The 26,111-nt window shown below is 41.1% G+C and overlaps 1 protein-coding gene across 4 annotated transcripts in view; it reads left to right on the top strand.

Annotated features, from left to right (window-relative positions):
• The window catches only part of LOC119789921 (cAMP-specific 3',5'-cyclic phosphodiesterase 4B-like), a 79,091-nt gene extending 57,419 nt beyond the window's left edge, over positions 1–21,672 (top strand). For 2 of the 4 annotated variants that reach the window (XM_038295115.1, XM_038295116.1), the window contains 10 exons: positions 5,016–5,128; positions 16,267–16,360; positions 17,682–17,884; positions 17,981–18,079; positions 18,180–18,344; positions 18,622–18,721; positions 18,837–18,991; positions 19,117–19,239; positions 19,319–19,501; positions 19,582–21,672. In XM_038295115.1, coding sequence (XP_038151043.1) covers positions 5,016–5,128; positions 16,267–16,360; positions 17,682–17,884; positions 17,981–18,079; positions 18,180–18,344; positions 18,622–18,721; positions 18,837–18,991; positions 19,117–19,239; positions 19,319–19,501; positions 19,582–19,935 — 1,589 coding nt within the window. In that variant the 3' untranslated portion in view covers positions 19,936–21,672. Of the gene's footprint in view, positions 1–5,015; positions 5,129–13,582; positions 13,792–15,584; positions 15,925–16,266; positions 16,361–17,681; positions 17,885–17,980; positions 18,080–18,179; positions 18,345–18,621; positions 18,722–18,836; positions 18,992–19,116; positions 19,240–19,318; positions 19,502–19,581 lie in introns of those variants that run through there. The other 2 variants (XM_038295117.1, XM_038295118.1) reach the window with 2 other exon arrangements.
• Positions 21,673–26,111: the final 4,439 nt, after the last annotated feature.

Below are 26,111 nucleotides of genomic sequence, written 5' to 3'. Positions count from 1 at the left end.
GAGACCATCCTGATCTCGCGAGCTTTCAAGGTTTCAAGAAAATTTGGAGCCGTTCACCAAACGAACGTCCAATCAGCGTTGGCTTTGAGGCGGGTTGAGGTGTGACGCAACGACAAGCGCAATAGTTGAGTCTAAAGAACATGGCGGCTTCAGCCGGTGAAACTAGCGTTAGCGTGGCTATCGAGCAAGTTTTATCGGAATTACAGAGTATTTCTTCACTGAAAGAAGAGCAAAACACTGCTCTGTAGGCTTTTCTCAGAGAAAAATATGTTTTTGCTCTTCTCCCGACTGGTTTTGGCAAGAGTTTGATCTATCAATTGGCTCCTCTTCGTCGTCGCTCTGTTAGTACGTCATATGCTTCGTTGATCTGATTGGTTTATTTGGCCCGTCTATCACCAACATAGACCAATCAGCTAACCAGTATTTTCGCCCCTTCCCAAAATTACTTCAACGGAAGGTTTCCAGATGGATATGCGGAGCAAATCCATCTGGCGGAGTCAGGTTATATTTTAACATCAGTCTAACTGATTGAAATATTTGCTGCTGATTTTTGTAAACTGATACGGTTTTTCCTTCTCCATTTATGTTGCAACAATGACACAAAATGTCACACAAATCTCTTTTTTTTTTAGTTTGTACAGCACTAGTGGCTTGTTTTTCTGACAGTAGGCTGACAGGAAAGGTGGTATGAGAGGGGGAAAGACATTTAGCAAAGGACCAGAGGCCAGTTTAGAACCTGGGTCACCCGCAACGAGGACTCCATGCATGGGTCGTGTGCACTAACTACTGCGCCACCTGCACGCCACTTTTTACACAAAAAAATTTACATTTATTGGCAAATGAAGCACAACATTAATGATAGAAATTGGAGGGATCGGCAAAGCATGTGCCTCACCTGAAGGCATGGCTGCTAAATGTACTAATGAATCAGTCAATGCATGCACATTCCTGTTGATACAGATACAAGAAATACATGCTAAATATAGCCCAAAATATCAGATGGCTTATTTATATGCCAATCTTTATATCAAAGGTCCACAAACCAGAATATGGGATTCTATGTCAAGGATTATCCAGGGTATGGGAGTTATCTGCGACAGTACCCTCTTATCTGTTGTACTTGTTTCCAATTTTTGCTCCATAAACCACCTTTGTCCATCCCTCAGGTCTTCTCCACTACCGTCCTCATTCAGAGCCTGTCTCCTTTACAGTCTCCCTGAAAATGACCCCCATATGCTTTTAACGGTCTAGACTTTACCGCCTGTTTTATCACTAGAAGCCCTCCACCCACCGCATTATTCACACTCTAAAACAGCTAATGGGGATTCCCATCAAACCCAGAATTCAGTTTAAAGTCCTCATTACTTTCAAGGCCGCCAACAACCTAACATTACCCCACCTGTCACAGCTCCTCCACCTTCATACATCCTCCAGCTCCCTTAGGTCTTCATCGTCCACCATCCTCTTCAATCCTCCTAACTGTGGAATCATCCCTGCAACATCCATAATAAACAGCTTGTCTTTTTAATGTTAAGATGTGCTTTTTAATTAGAAAGTATTATTTTTAGTTTTAGTCTTAACCTTTAAAATGGCCATCAATTGTCAGTCTGGAGTATGGAGTAAGTTGTTCCATTGTTATTGAAAGCAAAAAACACATTGTGTAAATTGAAATTCGAAAACAACGCAATGCAGAAATGAAACTTTAAAAAAAAAACATAATTTTTTAGAGTAAGTTTGCTGATTTTATTGTTTGTTACGATTTATTTTCTTAAGTTCATTTTTTTTAATCGCGTTTTACAGATCATATTCTCTTAATTTCAAACCCGATACAAGCGCTCACTCTTACAACGCACATTGATGACACACAAGACCCCCTCAGTCGATTTAAATTTTATTTGGAAAATATTAATAAAACAAATAAAATAAAAAAACAATACATGTAGAAATTAGAAAAGAATAAAAAAAAATAGAACAGCAAAACAATGCAATCCGAGAAAACAGCAAAGTTATTGTCAAACCTTTTCTTTTTCCATAAAAATTTGTTTCTTTTTAAAGTTTTGGAGCCAATTCCATAAGTAAGGATCTAGACACCTAACAAAAATGTACAGGGTCTTATTTTTTATTTTTATTTTTTTGGTTGAAGCTACACAACACCGTTTTCCTTGCACTATAACTTCAGAACTGGGTTCAAAGAGATCATCCATCAATCATCCATCCATCTAACCTGACTCCGCCAGATGGATTTGCTCCACATATCCATCTGGAAACCTTCTGTAGAATAATTTTGGGAAGGGGCGAAAATACTGGTTAGCTGATTGGCCTATGTTGGTGATAGACGGGCCAAATAAACTAATCAGATCAACGAAGCATATGACGTGCTAACAGGGCGACGACAAAGAGGAGCCAATTGATAGATCAAACTCTTGCGAAACCAGTCGGGAGAAGAGCAAAAACATCTTTTCCTCTGAGAAAAGCCTCCAGAGCAGTGGTTTGCTCTTCTTTGTGTGAAGAAATACTCTGTAATTCTGATAAAACTTGCTCGATAGCCACGCTAACACTAGTTTCATCGGCTGAAGCCGCCATGTTCTTTAGACTGAACTGTCGCTCTTCTCGTTGCGTCACACCTCAACCCGCCTCAAAGCCAATGCTGATTGGACGTTCGTTTGGTGAACGGCTCCAAATTTTCTTTAACGGAAAGTAGCCAGACTGATCTGCGAGTGAAACCTTGAAAGCTTGCGAGATCAGGATGGTCTCACGAGGCTACCATCCATCATCCCTGCTTATGAAAGCAGAGTCACTGGGCTGATGCCTATCTCCATCGGTTACTGGGCGAGAGGCAGGGTACACCCTGCCAGGTCGCTATTCCATAACAGGGTGTTCAAAGTGAACAAACAGCATGGCCATAATGGCTTTGATTCTGTTCTGTTTCTCAGCCAGTTGACCCACTTAAAACTGTCCTTTCTACACTCCTGTGTGAAATATATCTCATTTTAAATCATTTTGATAAACCATGTGTAAATGTGACCCAGTATGGTTGGCTCTCAGCTTCGCTATGCTTACTGAGTTTGATTTTTAACCCAAGGGGTTACAATGACATCACGGCTACAAAGCAGAGGGTTAAAAAGAGCAACTTCTATGCTTGTTTTTGGCTCGATCGTTCAACTCAACAGCCATCAATAGTTGGAGTGCACCCTAGACATGCTGTCTATTCAACATAGACACACAGAGAATTAATAACCATGCCTGAAGCTCGCTGACAATTTAGAAAGAACAATCGACTCTTCTTTAGTACAAGCAGCTTAAAACCAAGATGAGGGGCAAAGTAGGAAGCTGGTGTAAAAGCTGTCACTTTCTATTCTGTGTCTAAAGGTTTCGGCTCAATGAACCAGTGGTTCCTCCGACTACTTTGAACCACAAAACTTGGCTTCCCCTTGTAAACGAGTTTTCAGGTTCTCTGAGGCCTCTGAGAAAAACCAAAGCAAGCGTTCTGAAGTTAGTTATAACTGTGGCATGATTTTTTAGAAACCTACGGATGACCTTAAACAGCTGAAATTTCCCTTTCTGTATTGTTTAGAGAAATTATTCTCATCATCTGGTTCTGATCACAGTTAAAAGTGGGCGGTATCCTCAGCTGCGGCTTGCATGTCTGAGGCTTTTTTACCCTTCTTTGTTAAAAAGAGGCGGTTAGAAATCTGTACGCCATCACTGTTTGAAGGGCTTTGATCTGCTATATTGACGTAAATTGGAGAGCAGCACGCTGGCTGTCTTGTTAGGTTAAGCATATGGCCTAAATTTCTTCCATGTGTGAAGCCCTATGAAGCAGAGATCAGTCTTTTCCATAAAAAAAGGGGGGGAAGGTGGGGAGATCCAGATGCATTCAATAGCCCCTCCCTGCTGGCAGAAATCCTCCGTATTTCAGAGGAAAAATTGTCTCCTCTTTGTTTCCTCATATGTGCACATCTTATTTCTTCTAAACCGGTCTTTTCCCTCTAAATACCCACGCTCCCAGCAGATGTGAGTCATCAGTGGTAAAGAAAAAGGCACGGCTGTTAACTCGAACAACATCGATCCTGGGTTTTCATTAGCAGATCTGCTCCATGTTTTGCAAAGGTTCAGAGCCAAAGAGGAAGTGCTTTGGTTTCTTTGGCAGGAGTAAGACTCTGGCCTGACTTCCCCCAGTTTGGGGAGCGAAAAAGTGCCTCTCATGTTGCTTGTGCAAACAACTGTTAGCGTTTGATATAAATTTTTTCCTTCCTTTCAGAGCATTTGAGAGGAGAGAGACCATTTATGAGGCATGGTGGCGTGGGCTGCAGCTGAGCCAGTTAACAGTACAACCTCGTGTTTCAGAAGGGAAGAGAGACGGAGAAACAGGGTCATTTTACTTTGAAGCAGAGCAGCAAGGCACTACTACACTTATCACCCACAATGGTGTAAAGAACAAAACACAAGAGACCACATAGTTGGAGTTAAAAAGAAGTGAAAGTGTTTCTTTAATGTAAAGCCCCTCCTTTGGAGAGGAAAGATACACAGGGTCACTGTCCTATGTGGTTAGATGGTGGGGGGTCTCTTACGCACTGGCAGTAGGAGGCAGTGGTCTCCTTAACTTTCACGCCACTTGTTTAGACGAATAGGAGTGAAAAGGGAAGAAGTTAAAGAGAGACTGCCTGAGAAGGGGTGGGGGAACCAGACAGAGTGGGAGGGGGGTCTGCAGAGTTCACTAGCGCGAGGGGGAAAGAAGGGGTACGCTGAGAATGAGGCTGCACATTGAAACCTCTACGCTCAGTCTGTCTCTAATACCAACTTCCCTGAACTTTCTGAGAGCGTTACAAAGATGAAGGAGCTCTGTGTGCACCCCTCCCCCTCTTCCTCTACGTCTTCCGGATGTCCTTCATGCCAGCCCCCCATGCGATCAGGGCACTCTGGGACCCTCGGGGCGCCGCGCGCGATGTCGACAGGCTCAGCCGTGGCCATGGATCCGCTGGGACCTAATTACGTGTCCGTGTGTCTGTTGGCAGATGAGTCCTACCAGAAGCTGGCCATGGAGACGATGGAGGAGCTGGACTGGTGTCTGGACCAGCTGGAGACCATTCAGACCTACCGGTCCGTCAGCGACATGGCCTCAAACAAGGTAGGCTGGAGCTTTCTGTCCGAGCTTTGGGTTCCGGTCTCTGAAAGCAGAAATGTGATCACACTGAAACCCTGTGTGTTTGGAAAGCTTCTTTTTTAATTTTTTCAAGAACAAAATAATTAGATTAAATTTAATTTGTCCTTCTGTGGTTTAATTTTTTAATATCTTCACTCAGGAACACAATAGAACAATAATTTTTTCACAGTAGATGTTGATGAACCTGCAGAACAACAGTTGGACTCTGGACCGATTTGATTCCTCTCCTCCACACTTCTCCATAACTGCTCTATCTGCAGCTTGTTTATTCATATGCACGCAGTATGCAAAATGTTTGTCACCACATTGACGCACTTGCAAATTGCTTTAGGGATGTCTTACATAAAAAAAGAGAAGTGTGAGTAGCATGTTTTACATAAAGACAACAAAGTTCCTGTTATCTCTCTGGGTCTTTGACTCCTGCCTTATGGAAATGGATGTAGGTTGTTTGCAAATATGTTTTAGCAGCTCGCTGTAAAGGGGCTTGATTAGAAATAACCGGAAGCATCAATCATTTTGACATGGGATGTTTATTAATCTACTTTAATAACAACTTTACTCTCCAAGTTGAAATTCAGATAAAAAAATACTTTATTAATCCCAAAGGGGAAAAAAATACTAATTCTCTAGAACGTATAGCTAACATTTAAGGTCAAAGCAAACACAGACACTATGGCAGCTTTTTATAAAGTAGGCCTTAAAATCAGTAAACCAGTGTGAGATAAACAAGGCTTTTTAATGTAAAGCAGCAGAAAAAAAACTGTCTTTATCAATTTTAAATTTGTATAATAGCAAAGTAAAGCTTGGAGGGGATGAGTTGAGGTCTATGATGTTTCAGAGGCCATGCATTCACTAAGAGATTTTAACTGCTTTATGTAAAACAACCAGAGGGATAGAAATATGGGACATTTAATAACTTAATTAAATTTTTTTCTCATTGCTCTTTGTTTTTTTGTATTACTACAGACGTTTAATCTATGCAGCTTTAATAACCCTAGCTTCTCTTTTCAACAGGTTTTCCTGTTGTAGAAGTAGTTTACCTAGTATTAGTTTCACATAAATGTATAAATACAAAAACTTTCAATCAAACCTTAGAATATTTTATGTTTTGATTTAACTTTAAAAGTTAGCAGTTGTTTCTCCTGCAGACGTAGATGTATAGAACAAAGATCTGTTACCTACTAAGTGTTTTTTTTTTTTAAAGAAAGTTGTTATATCATAATACCAGTATAAAAAATGCTGGGTTTTTTGTTTTTGTTTTTTTTATTATAAAAAAGTACAAAATAGTGACATAACATGAAATTAAACACAGAAAAATTACTCATAAATTTAAGAAATTAAATATATACAGAAAACCAAGGAACAGTATAAATGCTGGTTAATTAGTCAAGCTACACTATATTGCCAAAAGTATTTGCTCACCCATCCAAATTATTGGAATCAGGTGTTCCAATCACTTCCATGGCCACAGGTGTATAAATTCAAGCACCTAGGCATGCAGACTGTTTTTACAAACATTTGTGAAAGAATGGGTCGCTCTCAGGAGCTCAGTGAATTCCAGCGTGGAACTGTGATAGGATGCCACCTGTGCAACAAATCCAGTCGTGAAATTTCCTCGCTCCTAAATATTCCACAGTCAACTGTCAGCTGTATTATAAGAAAATGGAAGTGTTTGGGAACGACAGCAACTCAGCCACGAAGTGGTAGGCCACGTAAACTGACGGAGCGGGGTCAGCGGATGCTGACGCGCATAGTGCGAAGAGGTCGCCAACTTTCTGCAGAGTCAATCACTACAGACCTCCAAACTTCATGTGGCCTTCAGATTAGCTCAAGAACAGTGCGCAGAGAGCTTCATGGAATGGGTTTCCATGGTCGAGCAGCTGCATCCAAGCCATACATCACCAAGTGCAATGCAAAGCGTCGGATGCGGTGGTGTAAAGCACGCCGCCACTGGACTCTAGAGCAGTGGAGACGCGTTCTCTGGAGTGACGAATCGCGCTTCTCCATCTGGCAATCTGATGGACGGGTCTGGGTTTGGCGGTTGCCAGGAGAACGGTACTTGTCTGACTGCATTGTGCCAAGTGTAAAGTTTGGTGGAGGGGGGATTATGGTGTGAGGTTGTTTTTCAGGAGCTGGGCTTGGCCCCTTAGTTCCAGTGAAAGGAACTCTGAATGCTTCAGCATACCAAGACATTTTGGACAATTCCATGCTCCCAACTTTGTGGGAACAGTTTGGAGCTGGCCCCTTCCTCTTCCAACATGACTGTGCACCAGTGCACAAAGCAAGGTCCATAAAGACATGGATGACAGAGTCTGGTGTGGATGAACTTGACTGGCCTGCACAGAGTCCTGACCTCAACCCGATAGAACACCTTTGGGATGAATTAGAGCGGAGACTGAGAGCCAGGCCTTCTCGTCCAACATCAGTGTGCGACCTCACAAATGCGCTTCTGGAAGAATGGTCAAAAATTCCCATAAACACACTCCTAAACCTTGTGGACAGCCTTCCCAGAAGAGTTGAAGCTGTTCTAGCTGCAAAGGGTGGACCGACGTCATATTGAACCCTATGGATTAGGAACGGGATGTCACTTAAGCTCATATGTGAGTCAAGGCAGGTGAGCAAATACTTTTGGCAATATAGTGTATCTGCTCAGTGGCAGCCCTGCAATCAGCTGCTAAAATAACTTCTCCCTCAAACATCGCTGATCATAGTTGTAGATCTTTTTTTTTTTTCTATCAAGAGTTATAGATGGGGCTCCTTTAGGAGCAGTGGGTCGCTACTATGCAGCGCCTGGGGAGCAGTGTGGGGTTAAGGGTCTTGCTCAGAGAACCTCGAGTGCCGACTGTGGGGATCATTCTCAAAACAAAAAAACTGAGAAATCTCCGGTTACCGCAGCACTTCCTCTGGTTTCTTGATATCAGAAGTTTAAGCAGTGTGGTAAGATGGTTTTGGAACTAGTAGTCTACCAAAGATCAGACTCATAGTTGGCTTCTATCATTCAGTTCAACTCAAAATTACTTGATTGATGCCAAATGAATTTAATTTTGTTGCAACTCATATGATAGCAGTTTATCAAGATGTAGGAAGGACAGATCTCCTGTAGTGGTCCGTCTTACAGTGGGTGTAGAGTAGCCTCTGACTGAAGACACCCTGTCCAATAAAGGGATGCTCAGAGTTCCTTTATAAAGTTGAGTCTCTGTAAAATAATTTCCAGAGGATCTAGAGGAGTCATCGGAACAGTCTTCTTTTTTATAAAATGATATAAATCCTGTAATCTGTGCGCTCATATAAGCATACTGGGGTGGAACGGTTCACAAAATCCACGGTTCGGTTCGGTATGTGTTGATTGTTAGCCTGACATGTTGGTCGTGTTGCTGTTAGCATAAACAAAACGTGTTGCACAATGCTTGCGCACTGTTTTTATCCACAACTTTCTTTCCGCCATCATCGTAGGTCACTCTAAATGAAAAGTGGTCCCATACAGCAGACCTATAAAGTGCTGCTGGCGCGTCTTCCAACTCCTGTTCTTTCCCACTCGCCATACCCACACAATTCTCCACAAGAACTGATTTTTTTCTACTACACCCGGCTACGCTGCTTCGCTTCTTCTTGTTTACTACTGGTGGTTGGCTTTGGTGGCAGTACCGCCACCTTCTGCTCTGGAGTGTAAACGCTTCGCCTATGAGAAAAAGGAGCAGCGCATGAACCGAACGCAACACACGCAAACTGAACCGAGACAGTCGAACCGAACGGTTCAGACGGTTTTCATAAACCGTTCAATCCCTAAAGCATACAGATGCTAACTTCGCACACTAAATGTTTGAATCCCTCTTTATTTATTTCTAAGGTATAAACTAAACATTGACCAAGAACGCAACATATTTGGACTTTACTTCCAAAGATAGGCGTAATAGGTCTTCCATTAGATTTCCCTCTTTTCTCAGTTGTTGTTAAAAAAAGTGTCATTTCCTTGTTTTTTTTTTAAAAGAGAAATTTTAATTTAAATAAGAAAAAAAATCTATTATCTGATTCCACATCGCCAACATTTAATTATCTTGTTTTAAGGGCAAAAACACTAAATTAATCGGCAGATCATATTATTCACGTGTTCAGAAAAAGGCAAATCCTTTTACTTTAAGATATTTTTACTTAGGTTTCTTTCATCAGTTTTCGTTGTGTTCCAATTGGTCCAGTCACTCGAAAGCAAAACGGATGCAGGAAGTGGAAATGGGCCAAAAATAAATAAATACATAAGTCTGAAAATCACAAGTTTCCATTTAATTAAGAGACAATTGGTGTTTATGGCTAAAATTTAAACTGCCTGTTTTGTCTCATTAGAAGTTATGAAATCATCAGTGTAACTGGAATCCATAGTTTGTAATTGGTTTCAACAAACAACATCAGAGAGCACATTGAGAAGTTATGTTTTTATAGAAACATGGGAAAAAAAATCACTGCTAGAATGATTCAAAACGCTTAAAATCGACCCAGATATTTTGCTGCGACAGGTGAGTAAATCCAGTGTATTAAAGTTGTTATAACAATAAAGTGGAACTCAATGAAAACCCTGGTGTTCGTGTAGACTCAACAAAGAAGCCGCTCAGACCTAATTACTTCCCTTCGCTTTGATGCACACAAGTCTGCTTAATTCATACAAAGTTCAACAAAATTATAGTGCTGTGCAGATTATTAGTCACCCTCCCATCTAACAGTGCAGACACTATGGCGACATCAGAATATAAACACTTGGTGTGGTATTGTCTGTTTTTTTTTTCTTTCTTTTTTTCTCGGCCAAAGTGGTCAAAAGGAGGATTAGGTTTGGGAGGGATGTTGTCAGACCACATGATGGGTGACTGTGACCGTGACACCTTTTTCCTGTCTCCTTTTATTTCCTCTGCAACCCCCACCCCCTCATCCCCCCCCTACTGCCTCCTCTGCTTTAACAGACTACAATAACGGCGCTCACACTCAGGTGGGGTCTTTAAAGGCTACCGCGTCATTAGAGCTGGCAAGACAATGACCAGAAGGTCGTTGAAGCCCGCTGCAGCATGGCTTCCCCCCGTCAGGCACTGTACCATTATTGACCCGTGCGCAGGTCAACAGTTTATCATGCTATTCTTTCCTTTCATCACTGCCCTACATTTGTTGCATGGTTATGAAAGACTGGAGAAACGCCACACAGTTTATTCCTTTAAGCCAGGATAGTTTGCATGAATATTTTTGAAACTTCTCCCTACATTTATACAAATGCTCTCACGGAGGAAATACAGACAAGGGGAATGTGGGTCATGAATGTCTCTTTGTTCTTTAAAGGTTTGGAGGATGATACAGAGAATTTTTAAAACATAAAGTTTGATTAAGGTATTGCAGAGATCCTATAAGTTTTAAAATGTGGAAAATCTCTTGCGTCTAGCAAATATGATATATTTTACAAGTTCCTTAATCAGTGGGATTATAAAGACCAAACCTTCCACATTCAGAATGTAAAAGAGGCGTCAGTATGAATGGGAAATATGATTCTTTTTTTTTATGTAAAAAAAGTATTCAAACCTTGATGAGTTTTAGCCGGAGTTCACACAATTTCTTTTTAATGCTAAGAACCTTTAACCTGACTTCGCCAGATGGATTTGCTCTGCATATCCATCTGGAAACCTTCCATTAAAGTAATTTCGGGAAGGGGCGAAAATACTGGTTAGCTGATTGGCCTATGTTGGTGATAGACAGGCCAAATAAACCAATCAGATCAACGAAGCATATGACGTACTAACAGCCAGGCTACTCTTGTCGAAACCAGTCGGGAGAAGAGCAGAAACATCTTTTCCTCTGAGAAAAGCCCCCAGAGCAGTGTTTTGCTCTTCTTTCAGTGAAGAAATACTCTGTAATTCCGATAAAACTTGCTCGATAGCCACGCTAACGCTAGTTTCATCGGCTGAATCCGCCATGTTCTTTAGATTGAACTGTCGCGCTTCTCGTTGCGTCACACCTCAACCCGCCTCAAAGCCAACGCTGATTGGACGTTCGTTTGGTGAACGGCTCCAAATTTTCAACAGAGAGTCTCCAGACTGATTAGCGAGTGAAATCTTGAAAGCTTGTGAGATCAGGATGGTCTCACGAGGCTAAAGAACCTTATCTTTGACTTAAACCTAAATCCGACAGGAGTGTGAATACTGTTTGTCCAACTCTTACTTTTAGATTAGATTATATTAGATTAGACTAGATGAGCGTTATGGATGTGATGGATAAACGGAGAAATTCACTGGTCACATATTGGCACAGTAATTAAAGAAGGTGCAAACAAAGGAGGAAAAAGAATAAACAATATATATACAGTATACAGTATTAGGGATGCACGATATAATCCGCCCCCTATCGGTATCGGCCTGTATCGGCCTTAAAACTGAATATCGGACATCGGCCACCCCACCGATATTTAACCCGACATTTGATCAGCTTCTAAAGTCTAAAAAAAAAAAAAATACTACTTCTTCTTCTTCCACAAAAACGTCTTTTTTACAGACTTAAAAACTTCTCAAGACGAGGGGGAAAAAATTTATACATTAAAATATCCCAATATCTTCATATGCTGATATATTGCCATTTAAAAACACCATATCAATCTCTTTACTAATGAAAATTGCTATATGTCATCGATATGCTACGAAATCCCCCGAAAATTCACGAAATTTTGCCCTATTTTTATATGTTGATATATTGACGCGGTATCGATCTATTTTACTAACAAAATCTCACAAGAATTTGCAAAATATCACGAGAGTTTGTAACATAACGATGAAATTTCACGAGATTTTGAAAGTAAAACAGATTGATACCGCGTTTTTAAAAATCAATTTGATATCAGCATATGAAAATATATTTGAGTTTATTATTTGTCAAAGTGTCAGAAATGGATAACAAAACTGCTATTTTCAATGACTACTTATTTTTGTCCAGCTTTAACGTCAGTATCGATATCGGTTATCGGCTACATGAGTTTTAAAATATCGGCATATCGGATATCGGGCAAAATCCCAATATCGTGCATCCCCATACAGTATATCAAGATAAATAAGGATTAAGGTGCAAGTGTACATGTATCACACACAATGAAAAGCAAATTAAAAATAGGAAAAAAAAAAAAAAATACAAGGGAGTAACACAGAGATTTGAGGTGTCATATGATGAAGATAAAAACATTAGCTGCTTATCAAACCGATTAATTGTGACTTCTGCACACTAACCAGGTCATTTACCCAATAATCAATCCTACAGTAACTCCAGGAATTAGATGGATTCATGTCACCAGAATTGACACCCAGTTGGAGGACGCCGGGCTTCAGCCATGAGCTTTGACAAAGAGCCTGTTTCTTTCATAATCAGAGCCAGGGTGTCTCAGTTTTTTTTGGGTTTCTTTGTCGATGTTCAAGGGCGCAGGTGTATCCGGGGGGGTTACAGGACCACACACCCGGCTAACCGCCCGCCTGGTCAGGGTGACCTAGGAAAGAGGGAGCCGTTTTTCCCTGCCTCTCACTATCATTAGCTCCGCCGCACTCCCATGCCGATGGCGGTGACGGCCTTGGGCAAACACCGCCATGTGAATTCACTTAGAGGAGTTTTAGTGCCCTGTGGGTTAGCGTGCCAGTGGGACCCCGAGGGGAAAGACGAAGCGGGTCGGAAACTTTAACTCACGTGTGGTCACTCCGGCTTTGAAGTACCACCGTTCAGTTAGCAGCAGGTCTGGAGCTAAAGGAGACGTAATGGCCAGTAAATTATAGTTCTGCATTTCTGTTAGGGTGGTGGGATGAGCTAATACGAATTAAAATGTATATATAGATATAAAACCTCCAATCTGTATGAGGAAAAAAAAAAAACACAAAATAAGGGCGTTAAAACCAAAAAACATGTTTCTTAGTGTAACTTCTGCAGTAGCTCCAAACATCTCCTTCTAGGAAATGTGTCCTTTTTGCTGTTGCTGAACTGTGAAACCTGGCTGCACATCGTTCATTTGGTGTTGACACCGTCAACAGCTGCATGGGGGACAGAGGCCATGTTGGCTCACTCTGGTCTTTGTTAGATTGCGCAGCTGTGTTTTTGCAATACTTCCCATGCAAACCCGTCGTGTTCAGTCCAGCGTTCTCCTGCGTTAAACAGTTTAAGTCTTCCCTAAGGAGCACTTCTGACTCACTTGTGATTTTCCCCCAACTTCATGACTTTTTGCTAAACTTGTTCTGAGGGACTTTTGTGTTGCGTGCTCAGGTATGTAAGTAGACAGCCTGTTTGCCTGAGGCCATGCTGGGAAGCAGGATGTGAATGACTTCAGTGAATTACTCTGTTAAGTAAAAAGGAAGTAGGTGGGGGCACATGCTCGGGCCTGTGTCGGAGGGAGGAGCCAGGGCCTCTAAGACTGTGGGGCTCAGTCGGTCCTCTAGCACTTTATGCTTCCTGCCTGACGCCACATCAGAATAGAGACTTAGAGGGTGGAAGCAGCCACAATCTCAACTGGATTCAAAACTCTGTCGCTCTTGGACTATTTCTTTCGTGTCAGCTTTTGGATTTCTTAAGTTACAATGGGACTATGTTGTTCTGAAAAGCAGAAGAAAAACTTTGAGATGTTCACAAGTTGGACAAAGGTGAGTTTTGTTTTTTTATTTTTGTTTTTTTTTTCGCTGCCGCTTGAGTATTACAAACAATGAAAAGAAAAAACTTTGAGAAACTTCATTCAAAAACTGAGGATTTGGGTCAAAGTTTTGTAGACATGATGCTGTGGAATAACTAACGCAAATATGTAAAGAGGAAATATTTCAGATTATTTTATTTTGTTGTTCTTTTTGTTTTGTTTTTTGCATTTTTGCACTTATGCGGGAACTCCCTGCTAACGTAAAAGGATGCATTTGTGCAATTTATTAGGCAAGACATATCGTCATGCAATCCGTGTCCCCTGCTGTGTTGCTCAAACTGAACTACATGACAATGATTTACCGGCATTTGGCCCGGCGTTTATTCCCCCTGCATTTGCCTCAAAGTTGCCCCTTTCCTCCACTTTGAAAAAGTGAAAAGTTGATGACAGTTTTCTACTTTATACCCAATTTTTTCACCACTTTCAGAAAGATGCCTACTTGTTTGTTTTGATGGAAATGAGCAGGTCCCTGATGATCAAATGGGAAGAAGAAAAAAAATCTTGACAGCCCTGATCAAGTTTTTTCTATCAGGAAGATATCACCTTTCAGACAGCTTGGAAAACCAGATCTACTGATTTTGTATGAAAAAACCCAGGCGCAAGATTTTTTTCCCCCTCTTAAATCAGGCCAAGGTAGCTTTAATTATTCAGGAAGTCGTTGTGAATGCAGTTATAGGAGATGCACCGATCAGATCAGTTTTTCCTGGCAGATTCCTGCCTTTCTTTGCAGGCTGACCTTCAGTCACAATCTTCAGCGATTACATTTTTTCCCCCCCAAGAACTTCAAAATATAATAATGTGCAGAAATATTTGATACATCTTGTCGTTTAAAAAAGAAGGAGATACAAATTGAACACATATTTTTGCTTAGACGCATCTCCCTAAACTTTGTTTCTTATTATTAAACTTATTAAAGGTTTAATGTTTCCCCATGTTTCATGGAAAAAAAATAGTAATAATACATTCACTATTGTAGGGAAAACCCACCAGGACCAATATCTTTAGTTTTTTTTCTTAGGGGCTTTTAATGTGGTCCTATTTCCCTTTAAAAACCAGAACTGAAATCGTCCTCATAGAATCTCTTAAATGTCCCATATCTCTCCTGCTCCTCTGCTGCAGATTTTGTGCGTTCAGATATGATGTGCTGTATATTTAGAGAGGGGACCACTGTGGGAATGATGGAGGGGGGGACCATGTGACTCTGTTGCTATGGCATTCAGGCATCCATGGGGTCTGTGGTACTGAGTGGGCTGAAATCTTATAACTCTTATCCGGATCTATCGTCTCACAGTGCTGGTAGAAAACCAATGAAATCTACTTGAATGATTTGATTCATTAGAAGTAATTAATCTAATTTCCTCCGTGCTGCTCGGTGCGCCTGGCTCGGTGCAGCATGCATTGCAGCTGTTCTGCATTACAGAGCAGAGGAATCATGTGGAGGGCGAGCGGAAAGAGAGAGAGGAGGAGATGCAGGGGATGAAGGGGGGGATTCTCCAGACTCTCATTTTCTGCACTTCTCTTCATTGCCTCGTCTTAAGTGAGGGTGGGAGGCAAAGATGGCGAGATACTCCACACTCTGACTCAAGGGACTCTGCAGATCGACCGTCCCACCCTCATCCTCCACCTCGCCTCATTCCATCCTGTGCTTGGAAAAATAGGCTACTTGACATCGGATAATATTTGCATCGATTCGGAGGAAGGCTGACGGATGACGGCAGCTGGAAGAGGAGAAAGAAGAGGAATATTGATCACATCTTTTGGGGGAGGAGGGGGAGATTCCATCACACTCTCTCCCTTCTCTGTGCCATCCTTGGAAACAATGGAAGAGGCTGGGAGGAGGTGCATCTGGTTTGACAGGGGGATGTAGAGGCTCCCACCACAGCCCTCCTCCAGAGTCGGCAGGCGAGGCGTTTTATTTCGGCGTGCTGCGTCTCAGCATCGCGGCTGCGGGGCTTCACTCAGCCTTGGAGATCCACTCAGAGAGGAGCATTCACTGCTTCTGCTGGGGAGCACCAGGGGCTCAGAACAGCTCAGCACCATGCCTGAGGCCAACTACCTGTTCTCTGTGTCCTGGGGATACATTAAGGTATCAGAACCTGTATGTGTGCGTTTGCGGAGCTACAGAGATGAATATTCGTTGTCGATTTTGCCGCATTTGAGATGCAGGTTTTGTCTGAATATGTTTGGTCATGACGCTGCTGCTGGTTTGCATCTGTTTAGACGACTGCGGCAGGAACAAAGATGCATAAATATGAGTTGATTGCATGTTTCTCCATGCAGAGAGCTTGGAGATCCTTTTTTTTTATATATACCAAAAAGACTTAACCTCATGTGGTGCACAAAAGTAGAAGAATAACAAGATGCTTTAGTCTGTTCAAATCCAGCAGTTAAATAACTTCATATTCTGTTTTGTTTATGTTTCTTCCAGTTCAAGAGGATGCTAAACAGGGAACTAAGCCACCTGTCAGAGATGAGCCGCTCAGGCAACCAAGTGTCAGAGTACATCTCCAACACCTTCCTAGGTAAGCAGTGCAGCCCACGCTCTCTGCAGCATTGCAAAACAACTGCAGCATCAGAGCTTTTTGAGTTATAAGGGTACATAAAGCTTGGCGTTAGCTCCTGAAACATTCACCTTTGGTGTGGATTGCTGCTTTTAAACTAGTCTGATCTGGTCGGGAAGAGGAACGAGCCCCCCCAGCGCTCCTCGCTCTGACTGCAGAGACATGCAAAGGGAGGAGGGAGGGTGTTCTGCTCAGGGAAGGCTTCCCTCTAGAGAGATCAGGAGCAGCGAGACGAGGGGGAGTTAGGACAGATGCTATCAGCTGCATCCAGACGCTGCATTATTCAAATGGAGGACTCCAGTATTTCCTGGTCTTAAAAAGCATTGCTGCATTTCATGACTCACAGCCTCCTATAGGTCACTGTTGGTTGTAAACAAGTTCATAAACTGAAAATAATCTGAGGGGAAAAGCAAAATTAACTGGAGGAGAAACTGGGATTCTATGTAAAACAAATGTCAGTTTTACAGTCTGGAGAGAGATTAACATATTTTAGACGACCAGCTGTCGACCGTCAGCTGAGTTTTTGGTGCATTTTAAGGTTTACAGTCAGAGGAAACAATAGAGCTGTTTTTCTGGGAAGCTTAGCGGGTCTCTCTATCTGCATTGCATCAAACACCCGTCAGGTAGAGCTAAGATTGTCCTCCTGGGTTTTGCAGAGGATATAATAAGACTTTTATTTTTGTTTTGTTTTTTTTCGCCGAGGTGCGTATGATGATCAAAAAAGCAGTTTCACATGCGCACACACACACACACGCAAACAGCACGAAGCTGTCACCCAGCAGACAGAAACACTGAATCACACACGCTGACTTTCGCTCCCGCATATTTACATGTCTCATTTCTGAACATTTCAGCTCAGGATCAGCCCTTTTTCCACTTTTCTCTGAATTGTTTGTTGCATCCGGGTTCAGTTTCGCAGAACGCACGCACCGCTGGAATATTGTGGCACAACAGCTCATTAGAAAGTGACAGGGATTTTTATTTAATCGAGACACAGTTGGAGGGAAGTGTCTTTAGGGGGTGCTTGATTGTTTTCCTGCTTTTATTTATTTTTTACTGCAGTCAGTGGGTTTATTTTTAGTAGAGAGAGAACATGAGGGATTGTTTTAATTAAGCAACTGTCTCTACTGCTTCAGCCTTGCCACTTGGGTGTTAGAGGTCACCTAGCAGCTACTGTAGGAGGCTTGTGCAAAAAGCCTCTCAGCTAAACTGCTAAGCCCCTTTTTTTAATAATTGTGTTCTGTTTAATAATCTTTTCTGATTCTTATTGTGTTTCCTACAGATAGGCAGAATGAGTTGGAGCTTCCCTGTCCGGTTCAGAAGGTGAGGGAGAGGAAGAGGAAGCAGGGCCAGCAGCAGCACCAGCAGGTTGGGATGATGACACAGATCAGTGGGGTGAAGAAGGTCAACCATACGTCCAGCATATCGGGGAATAGCGGAAACCGCTTCGGGGTGAAGACGGACCAGGAGGAGCTTCTCTCAAAAGTTAGTGATGCACACTTGGTCTCTTCAAAATAGCATGAAATTCATTTAAAAAAAGATGATGCTTAACGTTTGAAATTCTGGCTTATTTATTAATAGGACCTGGAGGACATCAACAGATGGGGGCTGAATATCTTCAAAGTGGCTGAGCATTCTCACAACCGACCGCTCACCTGCGTCATGTACAGAATCTTTCAGGTACTTTCTAAACTTTTTTTATTTATTTATTTTTATTTTTTGAATATCAATGCCTGTAAAGTTTATTTTCCTAACGATGCGTATCTTTGCCACTCCCAAGGAGCGAGACCTGATGCGTACGTTCAAGATTCCAACCGACACCTTCGTGACCTTCATGCTGACCCTGGAGGACCACTACCACTCGGACGTGGCCTACCACAACAGCCTGCACGCCGCCGACGTAGCGCAGTCCACGCACATCCTCCTGTCCACGCCCGCTCTGGATGTAAGTGGCTGAAATCTAAAGCCTTCCACGGAATTGCAGTATATTCATTCATTCGAGTCATGTGGTTTAGCTAATGACTCCATCACCAACGCCCCTTTCTAAAGCTGTTTCGGTTTAATGTGGCGACTTGTGTGACGTCAGCGCCCGGCGAATGCCTCAGAGGCTGACAAATGAAAGGATCGTGCTCCAATTGTCTGTTGGTTTAACTTGTTTGGCCGGTTCATTGACAGCCAAGGCTCATTTTCCTCCTTTTTTTCTCTCTCTCTCTCGCATTCAGGCTGTCTTTAAAGACCTGGAGATCTTGGCAGTCATCTTCGCTGCAGCTATTCATGATGTGGACCACCCAGGAGTGACCAACCAGTTTCTCATCAACACCAGTAAGTCTTAAAACCCTTAAAAGTTATGATTTAGCTCACATGTCCAAAGACAACATGTAAAGTCAGAGCTTTATTTAATTTCTTCCTCCCTCCCACCCCTCTCCTCTCTACTCAGACTCTGAGCTGGCTCTGATGTACAACGATGAGTCAGTGCTGGAGAATCACCACCTGGCTGTGGGCTTCAAACTTCTGCAGGAAGACAACTGCGACATCTTCCAAAACCTAACCAAGAAGCAGAGGCAGACGCTACGAAGGATGGTCATAGACATTGTGAGGACACATAACAATTAGAAAGTTAACAGCCAGACCAGCATGTTTTATTTAACCAGTCAGATTCTGCTCACCACTTCTAAATGCAGCAAAGAGTTCTTACATTTTCCTTCCACGTTTTTTAGGTTCTGGCCACCGATATGTCCAAACACATGAATCTCTTGGCGAATTTGAAAACCATGGTGGAAACCAAGAAGGTGACCAGCTCTGGTGTCCTGCTGCTGGATAATTACACTGATAGGATGCAGGTAAGGAGCTCATTCATACTCATTCGTCTTTTAAAATAAAACACCACCAGAAAAAGGCTAAGATCCGTCCTGTCTGCAGGTGCTGTGCAACATGGTTCACTGTGCTGACCTGAGCAACCCCACCAAGCCTTTGGATCTGTACCGGCAGTGGACTGACAGGATCATGGAGGAGTTCTTCCACCAGGGAGACAGGGAGCGGGAGAAGGGGATGGAGATCAGCCCCATGTGTGACAAGCACACGGCTTCAGTGGAGAGAACTCAGGTAGAGATGGCCCAGATAAAAAGGTTTGATGAGAATATTTATGTTCTTTTACTGACGGCAGCCCTGCTCATCTGTTCCAGGTTGGCTTCATAGACTTTATCGTCCACCCTCTGTGGGAGACGTGGGCCGATCTGGTCCATCCTGACGCCCAGGACATCCTGGACACGCTGGAGGACAACAGGAACTGGTACCAAAGCATGATCCCCCAGAGCCCCTCTCCTCCTTTCTACACCAGCGACGGAGAAGGAGGCCAACATGGGGATGGTGAAGGGGGTTCTGAAGCGAGTAAATTCCCCTTCGATTTGGCCATGGACAGCCAGGAGAGACACACAGAGGACACGCCTGCTACAAGCGACCGCCTGAACAGAGACAATCCGGTTGAACTTAAAGGAGTAGAAATGACAACGCGTGACATCTCTCCCGCAGAAACATAGCCGAACCGAGAGACGGTCCCAGAAAAGGGACGCTTTTTACGCTGAGTTTGTTTAATTGCAGTGGAGGCATCCTGCAATGAGGCTTTTTAGGGAGCTGTCTGGCAAAGAAAGCCTGTGTGAACGCTGGGCGCCCCTGCAAACGAGGCTCAGAAACCCTGCTGCAGCATGTTTATGCGCCCCAGCAGAAGGAGCTGAGAGTGTTTGTTTAAAGCAGAGAGTGCCGAGGCACGGCTGGATCGGGGTTTTTAACGGACCGACCGTGCGGATCCAATGGTATGAATCTACGAACTGGGTTTAAAGGAAAAAACTTCCAAACTTGCACTTCAGGACATTTTTTTTTATCTTCATGTAGAATATTTACAAAGTTTCGGGACCTAATAACACAACCAAACCTACTGGTCTATCGTCGTTTTTTTTCTTAACACTTGTTTAAAAAAAAAAAAAAGTTAAAAAAAAGTGCCTTTTTTTGTTTTATTCTACAATTGTCTCTTTTTGTAAAAGTTTTTTTTTTATTATTTATTGAACACATTTGTGTAGCTGTAAAACATGTCCACTTTTCTATGAGAGGACATCATTGTCTCTTAGTCTTCCTAATGTTCTGGCAATAGTCTAAACTTTTTCTCACAGGTGGATGAATGTGGAAAATCTGTTGACTTCCTGGCACAATTTTGCACTTTGCGTACAAGTGAAGCCAAATAATGTCATTCAAGCAACCCAAATATATATATTTTACCTCTAATTCATCATGTCAGCCAGGTTCTAACCTTTAGATAGAGATAGAGGGAAAAGGGAGAATACATCCAAAGATCCTCCAACAAACAAAAGAGCACTTTGATGCGTTCACTGCCACATTTTATTAAAGGAAAACATAAAGTTCAACCTCAGATCACTCTTTGAATTCAACAACTCCAACCTATTGCTCTAAGGTATACTCCATTCCCCTCAATCCACTTTCCATTGTGAGTCATTGAAAACTTTTAGATGACTGAGAGGCTGTGCAAAGCTGAAAGGAACAAAACATTTGTAAAATTTGTATTGTTTTTTTTTTTGTCGTTTTTTTTTCACCGCAGCACCTTGAAAATACCAGCAACTCTGCAGCTGGTTGCAGAGCTGCTAGAAACTTCCTAAAAGGTACCACGACATATGATGAGGGGAGATCAGTTTGTAGTCATAACATGACATTCTTCTGTGAATTTGTGCACATGTGGAGCGTGTAACTTCAATGGTCACAGAACCGCACAAACATTGTCGCACGGAGCTGTGTAGTGCCGACAGTAACGGCGTATTTATTACCTTTCCCTTGTATATAATTAATAACGGTTGCTAATATTTACATATATTTATAAGCACTACAATACGTCAGATGACAATTTGACTGAATATGTCTGTATTTAGTGAGATATTTTGCTATTAGACCTCCTCTTGAAGTCCTGAAAAGTGCGTTTGCTTTGAGGCTCCAGCCTGAAACGGTCGTTGGTTCCTGACAGCAGCTTTTTCGGGGTCTTCGTTTCTGGGTATGGATATGAAGGCTGGACGTTTACAGCGGCTTATTGTGTACGGTGACGGGTCATTGTACAGCTGGAGGAATCTTTGCTGAAATGTTTAGCATTGTTTTAAAATGTATTTTTTCAGTGTTTTCCTCACAGTATATTGGTTAAAAAAAACAACAACAATGGTGTATGTTGTGCTGAACAAATGTTTTCTATGTGATTATTAAAATGAGCATGTGAAACAGAATCCACTGGTGGATGTGATTTTCTCTTTGATAAATTTGAAACAGGAAGTTAAATACCCAAACACACGTTTGGGTAAAAAGTTCTCCAGGATTAAAATGTTTTCTTCTACGGATAATTTGATCTCTGATGAATATCAACTGAAAAGTATCCAAAAGATTGTGTAATTTTAACTAGAAACTGATTTTACATTTGGAGGCAAGTTGGTTTTTTCCATGACCTAAAACGTTACATTTGTTAGATCTGTTTACCTAGATTGTACAGACATCTAAACTAGATCAGTGTTTGATGTTCTGTGGGAGCATTTTTGCTCAGAACAACTGGTTCTCTGCAAATGAAGAATTGGGAATATGCCAAATTAATCAGACAGAGCTGGATAAAGGGTTCATTTGGTGGTTTATAAACCTCAATAATTGGATTAACTTTTATTTTAATAGTCTACCAGATTTTTTTATTAATATATTCACTATGTCACAGACTTTTGGGACTTTTTAGGTGCTCTAAGAGAAGGAAATAGTTGTTTTAGGTATTTAAAAACTGGGAACGCCACAGATGGAATATTGGTGATGACATGTTTCGGTGCACCACTGTGGAAGAATTTGGTGGCTTTTTTTTTCAGGCTGTGAAGATTCATAAAATATTTTCTGAAACACCTTTTGTTTCCCAAATCTCTTTAAACCAACTCGTAAACAGTCAGGCATCTACGATCTACCAACGACGTCACCAAGTCCAGGTCAGCCGCTACGCTGACGACGTGTGGATTCATCAAACTCTCTCTGATCCGGTCTCTCTGGCAGATACTCTTAAGATTTTTCTTTTTTTAGTTCACCCGATTTATTCATAAATCATTTATAAATTTTATATGTAAATTTTTGCAGTTCGTTTTTTTTTTATCTGCGCATTTTCCACTTAGGAGTTCTCTAGCCAATTATTTTTTATTTTATTTTATTTGATATTATAAAGTTTTTTTGTTTTTAACTACTTTAACATTTGATTAGTTGTTTATAAAATGCGTGTAACTATTATTTAACATTTAAAGCTCAAAAGGATCATTCTTTTCCACCTGCTTTTAATGGTCACACACTTTACAAACCATTTATTTCTTCCTCAAAATTCAAAAAGAAAATGGCTTGTAGAGAGTCAAATTTGTGGGCACTAAGGTTTTCTGTGTGTATTTAAATAATTTATAATTATTTTACATTAATTGTAATTCTTAACTATAATGATTTTTATGTAATTGGTATTGTAATTTTTAGGAATGCACGATATAATCGGCCCCCTATCGGTATCGGCCTGTATCAGCCTTAAAACTGAATATCGGACAACGGCCACCCCACCGATATTTAACCCGATATTTGATCAGCTTCTGAGTTTCTAAAGTCTAAAAAAAATAAAAAATACTACTTCTTCTTTTTCCTCAAAAACTTCTTTTTTACAGACTTAAAACTTCTAAAGACGAGGGAAAAAATATTGATTTATTAAAATATCACAATATCTTCATATGCTGAAATATTGCCATTTAAAAACACCATATCAATCTCTTTTACTAATGAAATAGTTATATATATATAGTTATATATGCTAAGAAATCTCCCGAAAATTCACAAAATTTTGCCATATTTTTATATGTTGATATAATGACGCGGTATCGATCTATTTTACTAACAAAATCTCACAAGAATTTGCAAAATATCACGAGAGTTTGTAACAGAACGATGAAATTTCACGAGATTTTTGAAAGTGTAAACGCGGTATAGATCGATACCGCGTTTTTAAAAATCAATTTGATATCAGCATATGAAAATATATTTGAGTATATTATTTTTCAAAGTGTCAGAAATGGATAACAAAACTGCTATTTTCAATGACTACTTATTTTTGTCCAGCTTTAACATCGGTATCGATATCGGTTATCGGCTACATGAGTTTGAAAATATCGGCATATCGGATATCGGCCAAAATCCCAATATCGTGCATCCCTAGTAATTTTATCTTGTGATTTTATACTTGTGTTTATTTTTAAGGTTGCCTTTTTTATACCTGGCTGGGGGACTACCGATGAAAATTAGCACTCCTTAGCTAACTTGGGTATATTTACATTGTTTTAATGTTGATTAATGTACACTGTCCTCTTTCAAATAAACAATAAATAAAAATTAAAAAATTAAAAAACATTGTCTCCCAGCCAACTATTAGCAGCTGTTGCAAACTTACAATCGTTGCGTTTTTACATCATGGTAGTTTTGCAGCTATAATAGTGAAGAAATAGGAGCATTGGACAACGGGGGAAGAGAAGAAAAAACAACTTTATCCAATCTTGAGTCACTTTCTCACTTTAACACCTCTTTATTTGCTTTTGTCTGGCTCAGGCTTAGTGCCTGTGGCCACTGGTCCAGCAGTGTAAACAGGAAGGGTAGAGATAGTGGTAATGTGAGCATTCACCCTCCCTTTGCTGTAAGCACCTTGGTCCGCACAGATAAGCATCAGAAATACGTGATGAAGTGAACAGAGTGCTGAGTAAGATTAACATGAGGGAATGTCTTTCACAGATTACACCAGATAATTTCAACAAAGCAGAAGAAGGAGGTTTTATGAAAAAGAATGATGGTCTGTCAGAGTGACTGCCACATGAAAAGCTTTACAAAAGTATTCACACCTTTCTCCCATTTTTGTTAAACAGCAGAAATGGTGCCAATCCTCATGAAGGACCTTTCACTGCAACTAGAACTTCTGGTGTTTTGGGCTCTGTCTCAAAAAGTTTTCACACCCAAAGACTGAGATTTTTGCCCAGTTTCTTTGCGAAACAACTAGAGTTCAATTGGTTGGATGGAACGATTAGGTGAAGCATAGTTTCCAGATGTTGCCACTGTTAATAATGGATTGAAATTTATTCGAACATGAACAAGAAGTGCATAAAAAAAGAAGAGAAAAAAAAATACAGATATTTGTTTCAATTAACATATCATGCTCAAAATGGGGTAGGAAGAAGTGAAAACTTATTAACTCCTACCCCCTAATAATAAAGAAATACTGTTTAGTCTAAACCTTTGCAGAGTAGATCAATTGTAAAGTCTTCTGCGGCCTTTACTAGGTTTTTCCAGCTCGGTCCATCCTCCCGTTAACCTTTGCCAGCTCCTGTATCTCCTCTATCATCCTCACAGCACGATGCTATCATCCCCGCCGGGTGTCCGATGCTGTTTTCAACATGATTTGAAGTTTTAAGTTCTTGTGAAAACCATTTTGCATGTGAGCAAAAAAGTACAACTTTAGTCTCCTCTTGTCAGAGGACCTTGTATAAAAATCCCTTGTTCACTCCATGGCTTGTTTCAAATGTGACTATCCTGAATTCTACATAAGTTGATGCGCTTCAATCAATTTTGACAGTTTGAGGCCTGCATACCTGTCTTGCTAAGAGATTCTTTCTTCTCTGAGCTGCTTCTATCTTTGCACAGACCTCAGTGTTTTGATGATTTTAAGTTCTGATGATAAAATTTGCAGCATTTTTTCTTTAAACATCTCCTTAACTTTATATCTGACCTTTCTGCTGTGTTTTGTGGTCTGAGAAATGCTTTTTATTCACACAAGAAGAGCATGAAGTGAATCATTTCTATGTGATCCCTACAGTATGCAATGAGAAGGAAGCCTTTCAAGAGATGTAAATGCACTGAATTTGGAGAAAAGATAATTTGCTTAATAACCCTCTGAGCCCTTCGCAGGACAGGTGCATCTGCACCGCCATTTAAATAATACACCTATTCAGTTAATGACATCTGAGTTGCTCTGGAGATAATGGGTCTGAACCACACATTTTTTAAAGTTTTATTTGCACTTTTTAAGAACTACTTTAGTAATCAATATGTAACCAAGGAGAAAATGTACTTAAAGATGCTTATTTAGGGAGGCTGCACATGTTTTTGGTTTGATTTTTCTTAGATTCTTCAGGTTTATGTTTGTTTAGATTGATAAATGATTTTTTTTTTTACATAAGGGTAGCTAACACACAATTAATTTTGATTCCATAACTCAATAAAAAATCCTTTGCTGACAATAACAGGTAAAGTTTGGCGTTTATTGGGTGGAAATGTGTGATATTATGAATGAGTTATTTTCTGTTTTGAGAAGACTTAGAAGGTCTAACTACGTAAGAACTGAAGGATGTCCTGGATTTCTTCAGAATGGAGGACATTTACCTTTTCATCTGAAATTCTGAGGAATCTCTTTGCACTCCACTGCTCTCCAGTATAAACAAGGAACTCATTGGTTTCCATTCACTGCTGGTGGGCCAGTGTCGAGAAAGCCTGGATTCTGTGCAGAACGTGTTTCAGCTGCATGGAGGCGTTTCGATCCCAGGTGGGTGTGAGTTTACTTTGTTGGTTTTAGATGGTCTGCATGACAACAGGAAACCCGAACCATCCTCGTCTTCCTTCAAAGTAGAGGCAGCTG

This window comes from Cyprinodon tularosa, unplaced genomic scaffold (genome assembly GCF_016077235.1).
Source record: "Cyprinodon tularosa strain WSP-4 unplaced genomic scaffold, ASM1607723v1 ctg350, whole genome shotgun sequence".
Taxonomy (NCBI): domain Eukaryota; kingdom Metazoa; phylum Chordata; class Actinopteri; order Cyprinodontiformes; family Cyprinodontidae; genus Cyprinodon; species Cyprinodon tularosa.
This window is presented reverse-complemented; position numbering and strand designations above follow the sequence as displayed.